At 47.8% G+C, this 18,180-nt stretch overlaps 1 protein-coding gene and 1 non-coding gene across 3 annotated transcripts in view; both read left to right on the plus strand.

Moving 5' to 3' along the window:
- The window catches only part of SCARA3 (scavenger receptor class A member 3), a 38,823-nt gene extending 29,569 nt beyond the window's left edge, over positions 1 to 9,254 (plus strand). The window contains exon 6 of one of the 2 annotated variants that reach the window (XM_002818936.6): positions 7,253 to 9,254. In XM_002818936.6, the coding sequence (XP_002818982.3) occupies positions 7,253 to 7,704 (452 nt within the window). In that variant the 3' untranslated portion in view covers positions 7,705 to 9,254. The remainder of the gene's footprint in view (positions 1 to 7,252) is intronic. The other variant, XM_024251427.3, reaches the window with a different exon arrangement.
- A 6,880-nt stretch (positions 9,255 to 16,134) lies between these two features.
- On the plus strand, positions 16,135 to 16,238 carry LOC112134759 (U6 spliceosomal RNA). Its single transcript, XR_002916117.1, has one exon. It is a non-coding gene; the product is annotated as a U6 spliceosomal RNA (small nuclear RNA).
- The last annotated feature ends 1,942 nt before the right edge of the window (positions 16,239 to 18,180 follow it).

The following is an 18,180-nucleotide window of genomic DNA, read 5'->3' on the forward strand; positions in this document are numbered from 1 at the left end:
GCAGTTGTCCACTTTCAGGTGGTACCTACATATCCTGCAGAACCATCTGTAAACCAGGCCTGAATTTTCTCTTCCTCCATCAACTGATCATATAGAACTCCCCATGAGGCCACAGGTGCAGGCTGGGAGAGAGAAGATAGGGTAGCAGGAGCGGGACCCCTGGGCATTTGGGCCACTTCTTTATGTAACTTATGTGTGCCTTCAGGGCCTGCTCAGGCCAGGTCACATGTATACCACTTCCATCTGATGATGGAGTATTGCTCTGCACACCCAACTTTATGGATTAGTGGATCAGCTACCACCCAGTTCATGATTGGTGGCTCAGACCACTGGTCACTTGGTTGCCCATGGTGAAGTGTTTAGTCTCCACCAAGGCCCAGTAGAAGGTCAAAAGCTGTTTCCCAAAAGGAGAGTGGTTATCTATGAAGAATGGGAGGGCTGCTTCAAAATCCTAAGGGATTGTGCTGTGATTCACCTACAGGGGCCTGCCAAGGGCTCCACACAACATCCCTACCTGCCACTGACACCTCAAGCACCACTGGATCTGCTGGGTCCTATGGCCCAGGCAGCAAAGCAGCTTGCATGGCAGCCTGGACCTGTGGCAGAGCCTTCCCCTGTTCTGGGCCCCACTCAAACAAGAAGCTTTTCAGGTCACTTGGCAAATGAGTAGAAATACACACTCTAATGATGAATATGTTACCTCCAAAGTCCAAATCAGCCCACTAGGCATTGTGCCTTCTTTTTGGTTTTAGGAGGGGCCTGATGCAACAACTAATCCTTCACCTTAGAAGGGATATCTGTCTCCACATAACCATTCCACTTGACCTCTGGAAATTTCACTGAGGTGGAAGCCTCTCGAATTTTCATCGAATTTATTTCCTGTCCCCTGACATGGTAATGGAAATCTTCCCACAGTATTTCACCTAAAATATGTATGTGCATGACCTCTAGGGCACAATGTTCCAGAGAAGGGCATTAGTAAATAGTTCTTATGGTTCAGCCCCTGGCAAGTGTGTGGTTTCATTGAGTTCAACCTAAGAACAAGGGCAATTTAAAGCTTTCCTGATTACAATGCCCACTTACACATTTGTTTTATTTCAGCCTCACGACAACTCTTGCATGGTAAACAAGGCAGATGTTGGTGACTCTATTTATAGAAAAGTAATATGAGGATGGGGGAGGGAGCTTAAAGGAATAAGCACAGGGTCACTCTGATTTAAAATCCTGACCCCTCTCCAATGCTCTGAAATGCACACAATCCAGTGCCCACCCAGGAAAGGAGATGCCCAGAACATGAGTTTGTAGATGCCAACAAGACATTTCTGCTCAGGTCCTGCTAAGCTATAGGGTGTGGGGCAGGGAGTGGAGAAGAGGGAAATGGCACCAAAAGTGTTGACAGGGGAATCGTTCTAAGTATAACCAATAGTACTCTTGGAAATTTACACTTGCTGCTGTCCTAGTCATGCATGGAGTTTTCATGTGTGGAGTTCCATGACTAGGAGTCCTAGTCATGCGTGGAGAGCAAAACGGGGCATCTGTTTGAGCTACACCTGAGTCTTGGTTCAACGTCTGCACATTTGTTTAAATTGTGTCTACTGGCCAGCCTCTCTCCTGGTTGTTAAAGTCACCACATGTAAAATCTCTCACATCTGAAAGCAAAATTCAGGGACACAGTGCACATCCCTTTCTCTGGGGACCTGGTCACTCATTCATTCATCCAGAGACAGGCACAGACAGGCTGTGACACAGGAGCTGGAAATGAGGTCTCCACCTGGCCGGAACTGAGCGGCTATCTGGAATAAAGGGAGGGACTGCAGTGGCCCGAGCCACGTGGAAGGTGCCAAGTCCTGGTGGAAGGGTTGGAACTCTGAGACTGCACAGGCAAGAAGCCTGGCTTCTGATGTGCTCTGGATCTTTAGACAGAATCACTTCATCCCTCCAGGGCTCTGCTTCATTCATCTGTAAATGAAGGGGTAAGACCAGCTGATCTCTGAGAACTATTCCACTCTAATTAATTCTAAGCCCCCATTTACTCAACAGAAAGACTGTAGTACTTTCATAGTGTTTGTGTCTCTCATAAAATATTTATCTCTTCCTACTCTGTAGGGTAATTTCAGTGTCTGTGCTAGACTGTGTCCATGCTAGGACTATCATCTGGGGATTGTAGACTAAAACCATCATAACTTATTAGCTAAATGACCTGGGGCGGGGCTTTTGGCTACTTTCTTTCTTTCTTTTTTGTAGAGACAGGGTCTCACTTTGTTGCCCAGACTGGTCTCAAACTCTTGGGCTCAAGCAATCCTCCCACCTTTGGCCTCCCAAAGTGCTGGGATTACAGGCATGAGCCATCACACCCAGCCACACTTTGAACTCAGTTTCTTCATCTGCAAATATAAATATTAATGCCTTTCCTACCTGTATCCCATAGGGTAATTGTGAGGATCAGTGTTCACAATGAGTGTGAACAAGTTCTTGTAAAATATGAAAGGTTGCCCTGCATAAGGGATTATTATGATGCTAAATTGCTTGGAGACCTAGGCTCCTTGTGTTACTCATCGAGGACCCAGCAGAGTGCTTGGCTCTTGGAAAGTACAAGAACTGTTGCTCAGTGAATAAATAAATGAAAGTGTGAACAAAAGGTAGAAGCCCAAGATGGGCAAGATACAAATGGATCCAATCTGCAAATGTGTTCTATAAGCACCACCCTCCATTGTACTTCCACGCTGAAGTGTTCAGGAGTTTACCTGTGAAGGACGAAAAAGCAGAGACTGTCATGTCATTCTGCTGTTCAGGCCCAAGGAGCCACCTGTGGAGGTGGCAGTGAAGAGGGTTTGGTGGCCCTGACCGAGTTTTTGTTCTCTCAGCCCTGTGATGCTGCTGAAAACTCCACTCAGCTTCTCAGCCTAATAGCTGCAGCCTTTTGTTGGTTTCTAAGCCTCTTTGCACAAACCAATAACAAATCCACAAATGCCTGGAGGGGAAAAGATGTCAGGCTGACTTCAACGAGTCTTCTCTTCTCTGGGATCTTGGCCCTTGGTATCCCTCCAAAGCCTCCAGAAAGACGTTTTGGTCTTTCTCTAACAGCTCTGTTTGTTCTCCGTGGGAGGTTGAATCTGTCATAAACTAGTCCATCGTAAGCAGAAGTCGAAGCCCATGGGCATGTTTTTAATAGCCCTCAGTTGGCAACAAGCAAGTTTGAGAGTCCCTGAGCCAGGCCAGTATTCTGATGGAGCAGAGGGGAGCCTGAGCCCCAGCCACCCGCTTTGCTAATATGACAGCTGGGTCTCAAACATTGGGTGCCTGATGTCCACGCCAATATGCCTCCCACGGCACCAGGCCAGTTCCTCCAGAGGCACCCCTTTGTTTTATTTTCTTCTGTCCTTGTAAGCTGGCCAGTTGCCTCTGACCATAAGATGTACCATGGGCTCCTCCTGGGCCATGCACTGCCCCTCCCATGGGTGGGCAGTGCTGATGCCCGAGATACTGTGCACTCTGCTTACCCCAACCCCTCCTCCCTATCCCAAGCTCAGACCACAGAGCCAGCCACTCCATGGTCCCAGACGTGAGGTCAGCTGTGGCTGGACCCTAATGAGCCTGGAAGGCCTGATTACAGCCTGTGGCTTCCTGAGTAATCATGGCCGCCCCCCTCCACCAGACTCCAGGGTGTGCCAGTCCCTCTCCTTCCCACGCACCTCAGCCACTGTTGCCCATCTTCCTTGGTGGCCTGAAGTGCCTTCCCTCAGCTCAGAGCAGCCACTAGCCCTCCTCTCCTCTGCCCCTCACCCCTGCCTTGTTACTGGCAGGGTCAGTGGCATCCCGGCCTGCAGGAGCCTTGGTCAGCCTCTGTCCACATTCCTTGCCCCCACACTAACTACTAAACTACAGTTGTTGACTTCCTCCCTAGCCAGACCAGGTCACGCCTGCTGTCAGTCCTTTGCCCGCATGACTCATGCCTGGCCTGGAGGGCAGGTGGGGCCCTGCTCACCTAAGGAAGGCAGCCTTCTGAGTCCTCTTCTCACTCAGTGGGGACCCAAAGGACTCTTTAGAAAAAGGCTCTGGGGTCTTCCTCCTCCAGGCAGCACCTAGGATTGCAGCCTCTCCTTCCTCCAGGCAGTGCCTAGGATTGCAGCCTCTCCCTCCTCCAGGCAGTGCCGGGAGTGGCACAGGAGCCAAGGTAGCGGCATGGGGGAAGGAGATTGGGTCTTAGAGCCTCTCGGGTCTGGATTGGAATCCTGACGCCAGCACTGTGGTCTTGAGCACGTGGCCACCCGCTGCACCTGCATTGTCATCTGTAAAATGGAGCAACAGCCTCCTGCCTGAGACATAGCAGACACTCGACGAAGTTGGCAAATGTCACTGCTCTCATGTCCCTCCCTTCTCCACCCTGTGGGAGATTCAAGAAGGCATGGAGCAGGCAGAGTGAGCAGGGCTGACTATGGCACGCCAGCACTGAGCAGCTCCTTCCGCCAGCCGTGACACGGGCAGCAAGGGAGGCTTCTGTCGGCACCACAGGCACCCATCAGTAGCCCATGCGGAGGCCCACAAGATGTAGACAGGCCCCTGATAACATCGTCCACTCTATCTTCTCCCGGCCGCTGCCTGGGACACCTCCCACCCCGATCTGGGTTCTCAGAGATGGGGTCAGAAGCGGCAGCTGTGGCTTAGGGGTGGATATAGAGAGGGAGGGAACCCTTCTCCCTGCATCCTCCCTCCACTCACGCTAGGCTGCGGCTCCTGGGCAATGAAGGGAATGATATGACTGAGGCTTCTGCACAAACATCCACTAGGAGCATGTGGGCGCTTGGGCCTCCACACCTAGGGAAAGACTCCCCAGAGCTTCCCGGGAAAGAGGAGCTGGAGGGGGCTGGTGGGGAGGAGGGAGAGTTTTTTCTCCTTTGCTGCTGGCATAGAATCCCTTAGAATCACAGATACAGGCCAGGTGGGATGGCTCATGCCTGCAATCCCAAAACTTTGGGAGGCCAAGGCAGAAAAATCACTTGAGCCCAGGAGTTCGAGACCAGCCTGGGCAACATAGTGAAACCCCATCTCTGCCAAAAAAATAAAAATAAAAAAATCAGCTGGCATGGTGGCATGCGCCTGTTGGAGGATCATTTGGGCCCAGGAGTTCAAGGCTGCAGTGAGCTATGATTGTGCCACTGAATTCCAGCCACAACAGAGCAAGACCCTGTCTCTGAAAAAGAAAGAAATCCTCACAGCTGGCTGCTGTGTTCTTAGAGACCAGGGAGGAGAGGTTGTCCACCAAAGATGGTGGCATAGAAAGGAATGGAGTTCCAGAAGAAGGTGAGGGGGCCCCAGCTGTGTGTAGGAGCAGGGCAGGGTGTCCTTGTCCTAACGAGTCTTCTCAGGCTTTTCCTGAGTCAAGGCTGGAGATGGGGATTGTGAACTTGTCCACCCAGAAGGCGAGAGTGGAGAGAGTGGAGTACCAGGGAGCTGGGGACCAGCCCTGGGGGAGAAGTGAGCCCAGGAGGAGTCGGGACAGAGGGAGGAGGCGAGTGCCCACCCAGACAGGGAGGAGGGAGTGGCAGGAGAAGGGGTCATGGAGCTGCAGGGCCCTTGGAAGCTGAGTGAGCACGCAATTTTGTGGATGAAATCTGAGTTTTGGAACAGTGTTGCCAGCATTGCCGCACTGCCAACAGCTTCGGGGGGCCTCTCCGCCTCTGTATGGCTCTCTGCTTTTCCAAACCTCAGCTGGCCCAGGCGCCAGGAGCAGAGGTAGGATGAAGACAGACGCTATGGCTGTGCTGGTTCCCTGCAGGTCCTGCCAGGGTGGGGAGGTGGCTCCTGTGTAGGCATCAGCCTGGGCCCATGGCACTCTGGCTGCTGAGCTGCCAGGGGCTCCTGCAGGCCAAAGGCATCTCCTGCCTCCCGGCTTCTCTGAGGCCAGGCTGCTGCCACTGCTGCTGGCCACCCTTCATCCCTGGCTAGCTCAACAATGGAATCTCAGCCTTGCTGCTGGCAGGCCATGTGAGCCATGCAGGGCCACATCCCCGTGGCGGGAGGTGGGCAAGGGCAGGTGGTGGCAGGGAACCGACTGGAAGGTTTTTATTGGCTCTGGTGGGGCTGGCTCTGTCTGGGCTGTGGTTTCCAGTTTAGGTCATAATAAAGGATGTATTCACTGACTCTGCTCCACTTAGAAACACCCTGGGAAGAAGACAGAGAGGGGCACAGCAGAGGGCTCAGGTAGCATCAGCCAGGATGAAGGGGCCTGTGCCGCAGAACTGGATACGGCAGTGGAGGGCTCCCAGCTCCCAGCATGCAGAATCCCTTCCCCCGAAAGGCCTACTTTCTGCTTTGTGTCCTCAGGGTTGGCACAGCTATGAGGGGTGGAGACTCTCAGACCCACATAGCCAGAAGGACGTGAGGTCATCAGACTCCTGTCCTGGGCGCTAGACAGGGCTCCTTAAGGAAGGGCCATATCTTCATTTTGGCAACTCCCGCAGGCCCTCATGCAGAGCCAGGCTCACAGGAGGGTCCATGGCTGCTTGGTGAATCACCCTCTTCAAGCACATACTGAGTTTTCCTAACTGCATTCCAGGCTCTGTGTCCAGGGCTGGGATGTGAGCCGTAGCTCCTGCCATCTTCCTAGGGCTGCACAGTCTAGCAGGGCCCACCAGATAGCACCCAGTGTTTGCTTTCACTGTGCGGTGACTTCTCTTTCTATGTGTCGATGAAAAGACTCACAACGTAGTAGCCTTAAGAGCTCAGTGAAGAGGCTGGGTGATCAGGGTGGGCTTCCTGGAGGTACTGACCTTTCTCTGGGCTGTCACTGTGCCCACTTACTCACACTGGGACACACCTATTTCTCACGCCCCACTTTCTTAGTTTTCTCCTCCATGTCACCTGACTTGAACCCTGTTCCCAAATGTCTGAGAAGTCACGGGGGTGGGGTGGGGGTGAATACAGTGGTCAAAGACCATGCATGAGAAGGTACAGGAGGTCAGACTGGCCTCAGAGCAGGACAGGCAATCCTGGACAACCTTGGCCCCTTCTCGAAGCTGGCCAGCCCCTTGGTCCCTAACCTCAGTGTGTGTGTGGAGCTTCTCGAAGCTGGCCAGCCCCTCGGTCCCTAACCTCAGTGTGTGGAGCTGTCGGCAAGCCTTGCAGTGAGAAATGAGTGTCCGCCAGACTTGTTCAACCCTCGGGCTGTCGCCGTGCCCGCTCTGCTCGTGGGTGAGCCTCAGGTGGGGAGCCCCTGACAGACTGACTTCTCCCATCTTCTCTCCAACCTCAGGTGCCCCCGGCCCTCCAGGACCAAGAGGACTCAAAGGAGATATGGGCGTGAAAGGGCCTGTTGGCGGCAGAGGCCCGAAAGGAGACCCCGGCAGCTTGGGCCCCCTGGGACCCCAGGGTCCTCAGGGGCAACCTGGAGAGGCCGGGCCTGTGGGAGAAAGGGGCCCTGTTGGCCCTCGAGGGTTCCCAGGCCTCAAAGGTTCAAAGGGCAGCTTTGGAACTGGAGGGCCGAGAGGACAGCCAGGCCCAAAAGGGGACATAGGGCCCCCAGGGCCAGAAGGGCCCCCGGGGTCTCCAGGGCCCTCAGGGCCTCAGGGAAAACCGGGAATTGCAGGGAAGACAGGGTCACCAGGCCAGCGGGGGGCCATGGGGCCTAAGGGTGAACCAGGGATCCAGGGTCCCCCTGGTCTCCCCGGGCCTCCTGGTCCACCAGGAAGCCAGAGCTTCTACTGAGGAGGGCTGTGGCAGGGCCACGGTCACACAGAATGCCGGAGGGGTGCAGAGCAGATCCAGGCCCCAGAAAGCCTCACATACAGACAGCTGTGGTCCTCTGATTCCAATGACGGGGTTCCCCAGGGCTGACCCTGCAGCTTTGGGCTCCCCCATAGTGACTGTGCCATAGGAAAGCAGCCCCTCCTCACACACACATGTGCACATGCACACACACACATGCACACATACACACATGCACACATACACATGCATGCACACATGTGCACACATACACATGCAGGCACATGCACACATATGTGCACAGGCACACACATGTACGCACACACACATGCACTGCACACATATCCGTGCGCACAAACACATATATACACATGCACACACACAGATTTTTCTGCTGGCCAGGTGGGCCAACTGGGTTTCCCTGGCTGGGCAGGAGGAGAGGGCAGAGGACGACCCCATCTCCTGTGACTGAGCCTGCCAGGGAGGCAGCTACCTCGGGAGGAAGGTCTCACATCTGTTTCTGGGCACCCATGCTGGCCAGCAGTTTCCCAGGGCTCCCTGGGGTTGAAAAGCCCCAAGGAAACCTTTGCGGGTGGGGCGTTACTGCCAAAACTCCAGAAGCAAAGTGGACCTGGCAACCACAAGACCCTCCCCACAAGCAGGGGAACAGCATACCCGGGAGCTGTCCCTGTCTGTCACAGCACAGTGGGGCCACGAGGCCGACATTCTCTGGCCTTGCACACAGCGCCCCCTGAGAAGTTCAACATTTATTTCTTCACGTGTCCAGAAAATGCCTCAATTCATCTTTGCCTCTGCCCTTCAGGAGCATCCCGGAAGGAATCCAAGCAGGAGTTTCATCTGCATGGGGGCACTCTGCAGGCCCTGGAACATTGGGCCTGAGTGGAGATGGGAGACAGAGGCAGGCCAGAAGGTTCTCTCTGCACAGCTGCCTCCCTTGCTCTCCCTGAGGCTGGCCTGCCCTATTCCCCAAGGGGGCTCCTCTGGAGTGGTGGGGAGGATCAGGCTGCAGAGGGGCCAACCCCTTGCAACAGGACAGCTCTCGCCTCCCACACACGGCTCTCCTGATCACAGCTGCGTGCCAACCTTGTCCCACCAGGACCCACAATGGCCCAAGCCCTCTTTGCATGGGCAGCCAGCTGGACTAGGAGTGGGAAGGGCCTGGACACCCACAGAGGCCCCCTCTGTCATCACTCCTTGGCACCCACCAACTTCCTGCACACACTGGCAGAGAGTGGCGCTGGGAAATCACCCCACAGGGTGGAGGTCTCCTGTTGGCTACACTCTAAAGCTGCTTTGCCTTCATGTTCAAACAGATTCAGTCACCCTCCACCCCCGCCCGCAAGGTTAGGGCATAGAGTTGTCTCCTTCCCAACACGGACCCAGAGACCAGCCCTTCCGCACCTTCCTGACTGTCCTGGATGTGCAACTGGTTTGCACTGCACACCCCACGGCCATGTAACTCTTCTGTCCACATATGATAATACCATTCTGCATAGTATTACTGAGTCAGTAAAGACCTATTTCCAGGAGTGAGGTGTCTTTGAGTCCTTTCTTCCTGACTTGGGGGCATGATGCCTTCAGGGCTGCACTCCAGGTGGGCCTCTGAAGGAGAACCAGAGACGAGGGTCCCCCAGAAATTCAATCTCACTGTGGAGTTGGGTCTAACCTCATTTTAGAAACACTGAGTTCGGCCAGGGACCAAGAGCGTCTGAGGGAATTACTCGGAGAGAGCAGAAACAGAGCGGGAAATGGTAAGCCCAATGCATCTTGCAGCCTGGCCCTGGAGCTCTTTGGCTAAAACAAGATTGGAAAACAGGGCAGGCCTGGACATGTGAGTGATACCTCCTGCTTCTGGCTTTTGTCTCCAAGAGAAGGAGATAGAACAGGAAAGGAGGCAGAGACCAGGCCAGACCTGCCCCAAGGGGCCTGGCTTGGCAGGGTCTGTGGATTACGGAAGAGGACAGCCGGATCATCTGTGAGTCGGCACAGCAGCCTCACTCACTGGCAAAATGTGACCTAGTGCAAGCCTGGGGCCCTGTTTTTTGTTTTTTTTTGGAGTTTTTTTGGTGGGTTGGTGCTTAGTTGAGGAAGTGAGCAAAAGGGCAGGGGAGTGAGGATGGGGCCAAACATGGCTGCCTCACATGGACCTCACCGCTTCCTCTATAGTGAGTAGCATGAGGTCCCTCCTCCCTACCGACATCTGAGATGTCCACAGCACCTGACAATGTTCAACACACCATAAACATCAGCTGTTGTCACGGTGGGACTTATTATATGGGTGAAGAGCCTCCTGGGCCACAGTAGGTGTGCTCCGTGCTCCTCTGCAGGTGAGTAGCCAGCACACCAGCCCCTGCATGTCTCATTTCACACTCCCTGAACTGTGAGAGCTGGGAGGGACCTGGGGGAGTCTGAGGCTCAAGTCTTTTACTTCTCATGGGACAAACCAAGGACTGAGAGCAGTTGAGGGGTTTGCTGCACATCTGGGGCTGGAACTCCAGTCTGGTGTCTCTGGCTAGTGGTAGATCCAGTTCTCAGGCTACTTTCCTATTGGTGAGAGTCCTCAGGAAGCCTCCTACCACATATTTCTTGGGAAGTGTTCCCGCCCCAATCCTGTTCCCTGTCCTAAGTCATCAAACTGCTCTTAGTATTAATGTGGCCCTTTGGAGTATCTGGACAGCTCTAGGTACTACTGAAATCCAAAGAGCAGAACCTGGGGTTTAAGGGGACGGACAGTTAGAACTGCAAAGCTTGAAGCAAATGCTGAGAATCCCTATATTCATAAATTTTGTGAATGGATGAAACCCACCTCAGAGTGGGTGATTGAGTGGGCTCCATGACGGAAGTGACTCGGTGGCCATGGAAATGGGGCAGGTTGTGCTTCTGCCCTGCTGGCCCTTCATCACTGTGGGAACTTACGCCTAGCACTGGTCCTCTCTGACCTTCAGTTTCATCATCAGAAAACAGAGGGAGTGGACTGATCTTGCCTCCATTGAGCCTGACACGCTGTGTTCCTCTGTCCTGCAATTCTAACCAAGTGCTCCTTCTCCTGCCCTGCTCAATTATTTTCTGGAACTTTCCAGGGCCAAGGCGATGAAGTCTGAACGCACATTGAGTGGTAACAGCCGTTGGAATTTCAGTCCCCAGATTAGAAGCCCAGCCTTCACCATTGGGGTGATTTTAATCCCCACCAGACTTGCAAAGCCCTGAAGTCACTCCTGGGCCTCTTTCTTTTTTTTTTTTTTGAGATGGAGTCTTGCTCTGTCACCAGGCTGGAGTGCAGTGGCGTGATCTTGGCTCACTGTAACCTCTGCCTCCCAGGTTCAAGTGACTCTCCTGCCTCAGCCTCCTGAGTAGCTGGGACTACAGGCGTGCACCACCATGCCCAGCTAATTTTTGTATTTTTAGTAGAGATGGGGTTTCACCATGTTGGCCAGGATGGTCTCGATCTCTTGACCTCATGATCCACCCGCCTCGGCCTCCCAAAGTGCTGGGATTACAGGCGTGAGCCACCATTCCAGGCTGCCTGGGCCTCCTTCTAAGGAGAGCAGGGGCTTGCTGGAAGCCATAGACCTGGCTCATGTCCTTTGAGTGCCTCTAAAAACCCCAGGCCGGCCCACTCATTTCACCCCAGTGACTTCACCACCTCTCCACCCAGGCAGGACAAGGGGCTGGGCAAGCCTTCTGCCCTCCCTCCAACTCGTCTGTAGCCAGGGCTGAGCTGACAACTTCTGTTGCGCCAGCCCTGGATACACCTGTCAAAACAGAGCCACGGGAGAAGAGAGCAGAGAGCTGAAAAACATGGTCTGACCACAGTGAACTTTCCAGTAGGGCTGGGCTAGGCTGGGCTGGCAAGCCTTGACCTGTGGGTGGTGTGCTGAGCAGCCTGGCTGGGGATTGTTTGACCTGCAGGAGCACAGGCCCTTTGTTTTGCTTGCCTTCTTCTGTCTTGCCCTTTTGTTTTATTTTGAACACTTCCAAGTGCAAGACTCTGTGCTTGGTGTGGCAGGCGGCATACACAGGCTGGTGCAGTGCAAGCAGGCAGGAGTCCCTCAAAATGCAGATTGCCGGGCTGGGTGCGATGGCTCATGCCTGTAATCCCAGGACTTTGGGAGGCCAAGGCAGGTGGATCACTTGAGGTCAAGAGTTCAAGACCAGCCTGGCCAACATGGTGAAACCCCGTTTCTACTGAAAATACAAAAATTAGCTGGGCAGGGTGGTGTGCACCTGTAATCCCAGCTACTTGGGAAGCTGAGGCAAGAGAATTGCTTGAACCTGGGAAGTGGAGGTTGCAGTGAGCTGAGACTGTACCACTGCACTCCACCCTGGGTGACACAGTGAGACTCCATCTCTAAATAAATGAATAAATAAATAAATGCAGATTGTGGGCTTCCCCTCCAGAAACTCTGATTCAGAATCAGGGATGCGGTGGGATGGGAGGAATGAGGCGGGACAGGGTGTGGGGAGGTGGGGGAGGAACGTGTACTTCACCCAGTTTCCCAGGGATTCTGACACCCCATATAAAACTTGAGAGCCACAGGTGTAGGAGATATAGAAAAAATTGTTTTTTGATTTATGTATATGATCTCAATTAATCTTCACAAGCAAAGTGTGTTTGCATTTTATAGATCAGAAAACAAGGCTCAGAAAAGCTAACTCATTTGCTCAAGGCCACATAGATGTTAAGTGGTTTCGAACCCAGGATTTTTAGAAGTTGCTATACTGAGCTACTTCTTACAGAAAGGTGGGATTGGAAATTAGATGAGACCCGTGTTTGCATCTGAGATTGCTGAGTTCCACAGAATCAACTTGCTCAAGGTCCCAGAGCCAGCTAGTGACAAAGCTGTGACAAGGCTTCACACTAAGGGCTGCTGGGTTTCCCGGTTCCAGCTGCCTCATTACTAACACCACCAGTGAGAGCAGTTCAGGAGATGGCAGCAGGAGTGTGCTTCTGGCTGGGAGAGTTGGCAGCTTCTCAAAGGAAGCCAGGTGCTGACCTCAGCCAGGCCCCCTGACTTCCCTGAGGCCTTTTCCCTAAGCCCAAAGTCTCCAACATAGGTGTCCAACGAAATCCCCTGAAGTGAGGAACAAACTATTAAATATTAGAACATCTCAATGTGTTTCATCTATTCTAGGTCACACTTTGTTTTCACATAATCGGATATGATATGAAGCCAGCCATAAAGCCCAGGATGACCAAGAATATAATTTGAAAATGAATTTGTTTACTATCCTTAATGGTAAGCATCAACTTAAGTGCATATTATGCCTTGAGACACTAGCCAATTATGGTACATGAAAATAATTTATAAATAAATAAATTTACCTATATTAGGAAGATGATTTAAATTTTTATTTTACTAATGGGGGATGTGATTAAAATATTTGGACACCACTGCTCAAACCCAACTCTGTTGCATCCAACACTCTGCCTTCTGATAAAACACAGCTCCCTATAGGGAAAGGGAGAAAGGGAATATCCACGTGATTTTACCCAGATTTGTAATATGATGGTTTCTTCTCCTTCTGAACTCCCAGACGAGCCTGTTCCCCAAGTTTACAACTTGGGACTTGCTTGTTCCCCATCATCCATCATTGTCATCATTTCAGCTTCACAGGCTTCCCTTCTTCCAGACGTAGACACATTTAAAACCTTAATAGGCAGTGTGCGAATCCCACTGAATTCCTTCACTGATTCAACAAATAGTTATTGAGTTGCAACTAGCTGCCCCATACTGTACTACCTACAGAAAAGGCTAGTTCCAGATTCACCTTAGCTTCCTGTCCAGGGCCACTTTCCAAACTACCTCACAGAGAAGTGGAGCCCAAACAGAGCCATAGTCTCATGGGAAGAAGAAACGGTGACTGGAGTTTGGGGCTGCCAAGGCAGCTGGAATTGGATGGGGTACTGAGCAGGAGGGAGCTGTGCACAGAAGGAGCTCAGATATCTGTACAGACTTCCCCTTGAGTGACTGATCAGCTCGAATCTGTGGGGAATCTGTGAGCTGACTAGAGATGCCGAAGGGTATACAGCGGTGGGGAATTTTGGAGGTCTGACCAGCCTTACTAAACAACACCATGCATTCAGTTGAGACACCAGAAAATCCATAGCTTAAAAGTGAAACCACTGTAGTTCTAGAGTAACAGCTATTCTAGACTACAGTAACAAAGCTAAAAAACAGCATCTCTCTCTCAATAATTGATAGAATAAGTAAACAGAAAATCAGTAAGGATACAGAAGACTTGAACATTACTGTGGGCCAATTTGACCTAATAATATGAGAAAAACACTGCACTAGCTGTGGGTGAAGATCATTCTTTTCAAGGGCAGATAAAATATTTATCAAGGTAGAACATGATGTGAGCCATGAAACAAGCCTCAACAAATGTAAAAGAATTCAAATCACAGGAAGTATGTTCTATGACCACATGGCATTTAATTAGAAATAAGCACAGAAAGATATCTACTGTCTTCAAATAACTGGAAATGAAATAACACACTTCTGGTTGCTCATGAGTCAAATAAAAAAATCACAAGTGAAATTAGAAAACATTTTGAACTTCATGAAAATGAAAACATAACATATGAAATTTGTGTGATACCACTAAAGCAGTGTATGGAGGGAAAATTATAACATTAAACATTTGTATTAGAAAACAAGGAAGTTCTCAAATCAATGACCTAAACTTTAACCTTAAAGCTTAATACAAGAGGGGCAAATTAAACCCAAAATAAACAGAAGAAAAGATACAATAAAGATAAGAATTTAAATAAAATGCAAATAGAAAAATATAGAGAAAAATTCATGAAACCAAATACTGATTCACTGGGATCAACGAATGAATAAGTCTTTAGTCAGACTAATCAGAAATAAAAGAGGGAAGACAGAGATTACCAAGAGTGAGACCATCACCACAAATCCTACAGACATTAAAAGGATAGTAACAGAATATTATGAACAACTTTATGTCAATAAAGTTGACAACTTACATGAAAATGGACAAAGTTCTTAAAGAATACAAACTACCACAGCTCACTCAAGAAGAAATAATGAGTATAGCTCCATTGCTATTAATATAACTATGAAAGCAATGAACTTTATAGTTAAAAGCTTTCCCACAAAACAACTCCACACCCAAATGGGCTCACTGATGAATTCTGCCAAACATTTAAGGAACAAATAATACAAATAATACAAATTCTACACAAAGTCTTCCAGAAAATAGAAGAGGAGGAAACACTTCCAAACTTCTTCTGAGTCTAGCATTGCCCTAATAGCAAAACCTGATACAAATTGCAAGAAAATAAAGCCATTACAAGAAAAGGAAATTATAAACCGGTATCCTTCATAAATATAGAAGTAAAAGCTTTAAACAAAATTTTAGCCAATCAAATGCAGCAATATTTAAGATGGATAATATAAGTGGGGTTTATCTCAGGATAAACCTTGTAGTTGTTTTAATACTCAAAAATCAATGTAGGCCAGGTGTGGTGGCTCATGCCTGTAATCCCAGCACTTTGGGAGGCTGAGGTGGGCAGATCACCTGAGCTCAGGAGTTCGAGACCACCCTGGGCAACATAAATGGAATCATACTATATGATTCTCTTTGTGTCTAGCTTCTTTTCTTCATTACATTGTTTTTGAGTTTTCTTCATGTTGTTGCTTATATTTTATTTTCATTCTCCTCCTTCCTGTGTTTCTTCTTCTTCCTCCTCTTCCTTGTTCTCCTCCTCCTCTTTCTTCATAGTGTCACATTTCATGAAAATACCACAATTTACTTACTTACTTACTGAGTAAGTAAGTCTCTACTAAAATACAAAAAATTAGCCAGGCGTGTAGTGGTGAGAATAAAGACACTTTTTTATTTCTTGATTTCTCTAAAACATGTTTTGTTAAAGGGAAAATCATCATTGTGGGGTTTACGACATACAAAAGTAAAATGAGCAGTTAACAGTAGCACAATGGAAGGGAAGTGGATCAGTGGAATATTCTTGTATCATATTCACTTCTCATAAGCCAAAAATATTAACGCAAGGTAGGCTATGATAAATTAAAAATGTATATTATAGTTTTTAGAGCAACCTGTATCAACAACAACAGCAACAAAAAAATTTACTCTCTCAGGAAGTGATAGGTCAAGTAGGCTAAAAAAAATCTATTAGATTTGAGAAGATATGAATTAGGTCAACTAACTTAACATTATTGGCATTTACAGAACACAATAACCAACAACTCCAGAACATACATTATTTTCAAGGGCACATCAGATATTAACCAAAATAGACCATATGCTGAGCCATAAGGTAAGTCTCAATGCATTTCAAAAAGACTTAAATTACACAGACAGTACTCTCTCTACATGGAAGTAAATTAGAAATCAGTAAATGAGAGACACACGTAAAATCCACAAGTACTTGTTACAGCAGCACGTAGACTAATATTGGAACAAAACAGAGATTAGCCTGACCCTTGTACAAGGATGACATGCAAATTCAGGAAGTCTTCCTTTTTTTTAATCCACACGTTCTTAGCAATTAAAGATAAAAACCTCTAAATAACCATAGATCAGAAAGGAAAAAAATGAGAGAAAATTAGAAAATATTTTGAACTGGATAGTATTGCAAACATAACATACCAAAATATGTTGGATGCAGATAAAGCAATGCTTAAGAAATTTAGAGCTTTAAATGGGTATATAAGAAAATAAAGATTTAAAACTTACTGATATACGTTTCCACTTTAATAAGGTAGAAAAAGAAAAGAAATTTAAACCCAAAATAAATTGAAGGTAGAAAACAATATTAAAGCCAGAATCAATAAAATAGAAAAAAGAAAATAAAGGAAAACCAACATGACCAAAAGTTACTTCTTTGAAAAGATAACTAAATTAAGAAACCCCTAGATAAACTGATCACGACAAAAAGGGAAGAAACAACAATATTAGTAATGAAAAAGGGAACATCACTATAGAATCAACAGACAGTAAAGGATAACAAAGAAACATTTTGAACAAGGTTATACCACCAAACTCAATAACCTAGATGAGATGGGCAAATTCTTTGAAAGATAAAAATCACAGAAACTAACACAAAAAGAAAATCTCCGTTAATATTTTAAAAATTGAATTCATAGTTTAAAACTTTTCCTAAAGAAAACTCCAAGTCCAGTTGGTTTTATTACTGATTTATTTCAAACATTTAAGAAATAAATAATGCCAACATTAAACAAACTCTTTCAAAAGAGTAGGAAACCAGTAAGGTACAAGAAAATAAAATCATAGACAAATAATCCTCAGGAATATAAATGCAAAATTCTTAACAAATTGAATTAGCAGCCAGCAAATCAAATTTAGTCATCATAAAGAAGATAATGTACCATGGCTAAGTGGGGCTTACCACAAGAATGCTAGGCTAGTTTAATATTTTGAAAATCAATCACTATCGTTTGTCATATGTACAGAGTTAAGGAGAAAACAATTTTATCATCTCAATAACTGCAGAAAAAATAATTGTTAAAATTTAGCATTTTATAATTAAAACTCTCAGCAGACTAGGAATCAAAGGAAACTTTAAACTTAGACAAAATCCTTTTAAGAAAGTCCTTTAACTAACATCACACTTAAAGGTGAAAGACCAAATGCTTTCTCTCCAAAATGAAGAACAAGGCAAGAGTATTGACTCTCACCACTTACAGCCAACATTGTACTGGAGGCCCTATCGTGTGAAATAAGACAAGTAAAGTAAAGATAACTTATAAAAACTGGAAAAGAAGAAGTAAAATAATCTCTACTTACAAATAAATAAATTCCTAAGGAAGTTACAAAAAAACTCACTTTTAATAAAATATAAACTTTGATCAAAGCCTACAAGGTCCATATATAAAAGTTAATTGTATCTCTATATAATAGCTACAAAAAATTTAAAAAATGAAATTCAAGAACTATCACTTACATAATCAGCAAAGAACATAAAATACTTGGTAACAAATTTGACCACATTTGTTTAATATCTCTACATATTGACTGGGTGCAGTGGCTCACTCACATAATCCCAACATTTTGGAAAGCTGAGGCAGGAGGCTCACTCGAGGCCAGGAGTTTACATTCTGCCTGGGCAACATAGCAAGACTCCATCTCTTAAAGAAAAAAAAAAAATAGCCAGGTGTGGTGGCATGCACCTGTAGCCCCAGCTACTCTGGAGGCTGAGACAAGAGGATTGCTTGAGCCCAAAATGTCAAGGCTCCAGTAAGCCAAAATCATGCCACTTCACTCCAGCCTGGGCAACAGGCTGAGATTCTGTCTTAAAAAATAAAGTAAACAAATCTCTACATATAAAGTTAAAAAGCATTGCTGAAAGAAATTTTTAAAAGCCAGACTAAATGGAGATATATACCATGTTCATGGATGATATATCTCTATATCCAAATTGATCTAAAGTCAGTGTAATCCCAAACAAAA

Source organism: Pongo abelii, chromosome 7 (genome assembly GCF_028885655.2).
Source record: "Pongo abelii isolate AG06213 chromosome 7, NHGRI_mPonAbe1-v2.0_pri, whole genome shotgun sequence".
Lineage (NCBI taxonomy): Eukaryota > Metazoa > Chordata > Mammalia > Primates > Hominidae > Pongo > Pongo abelii.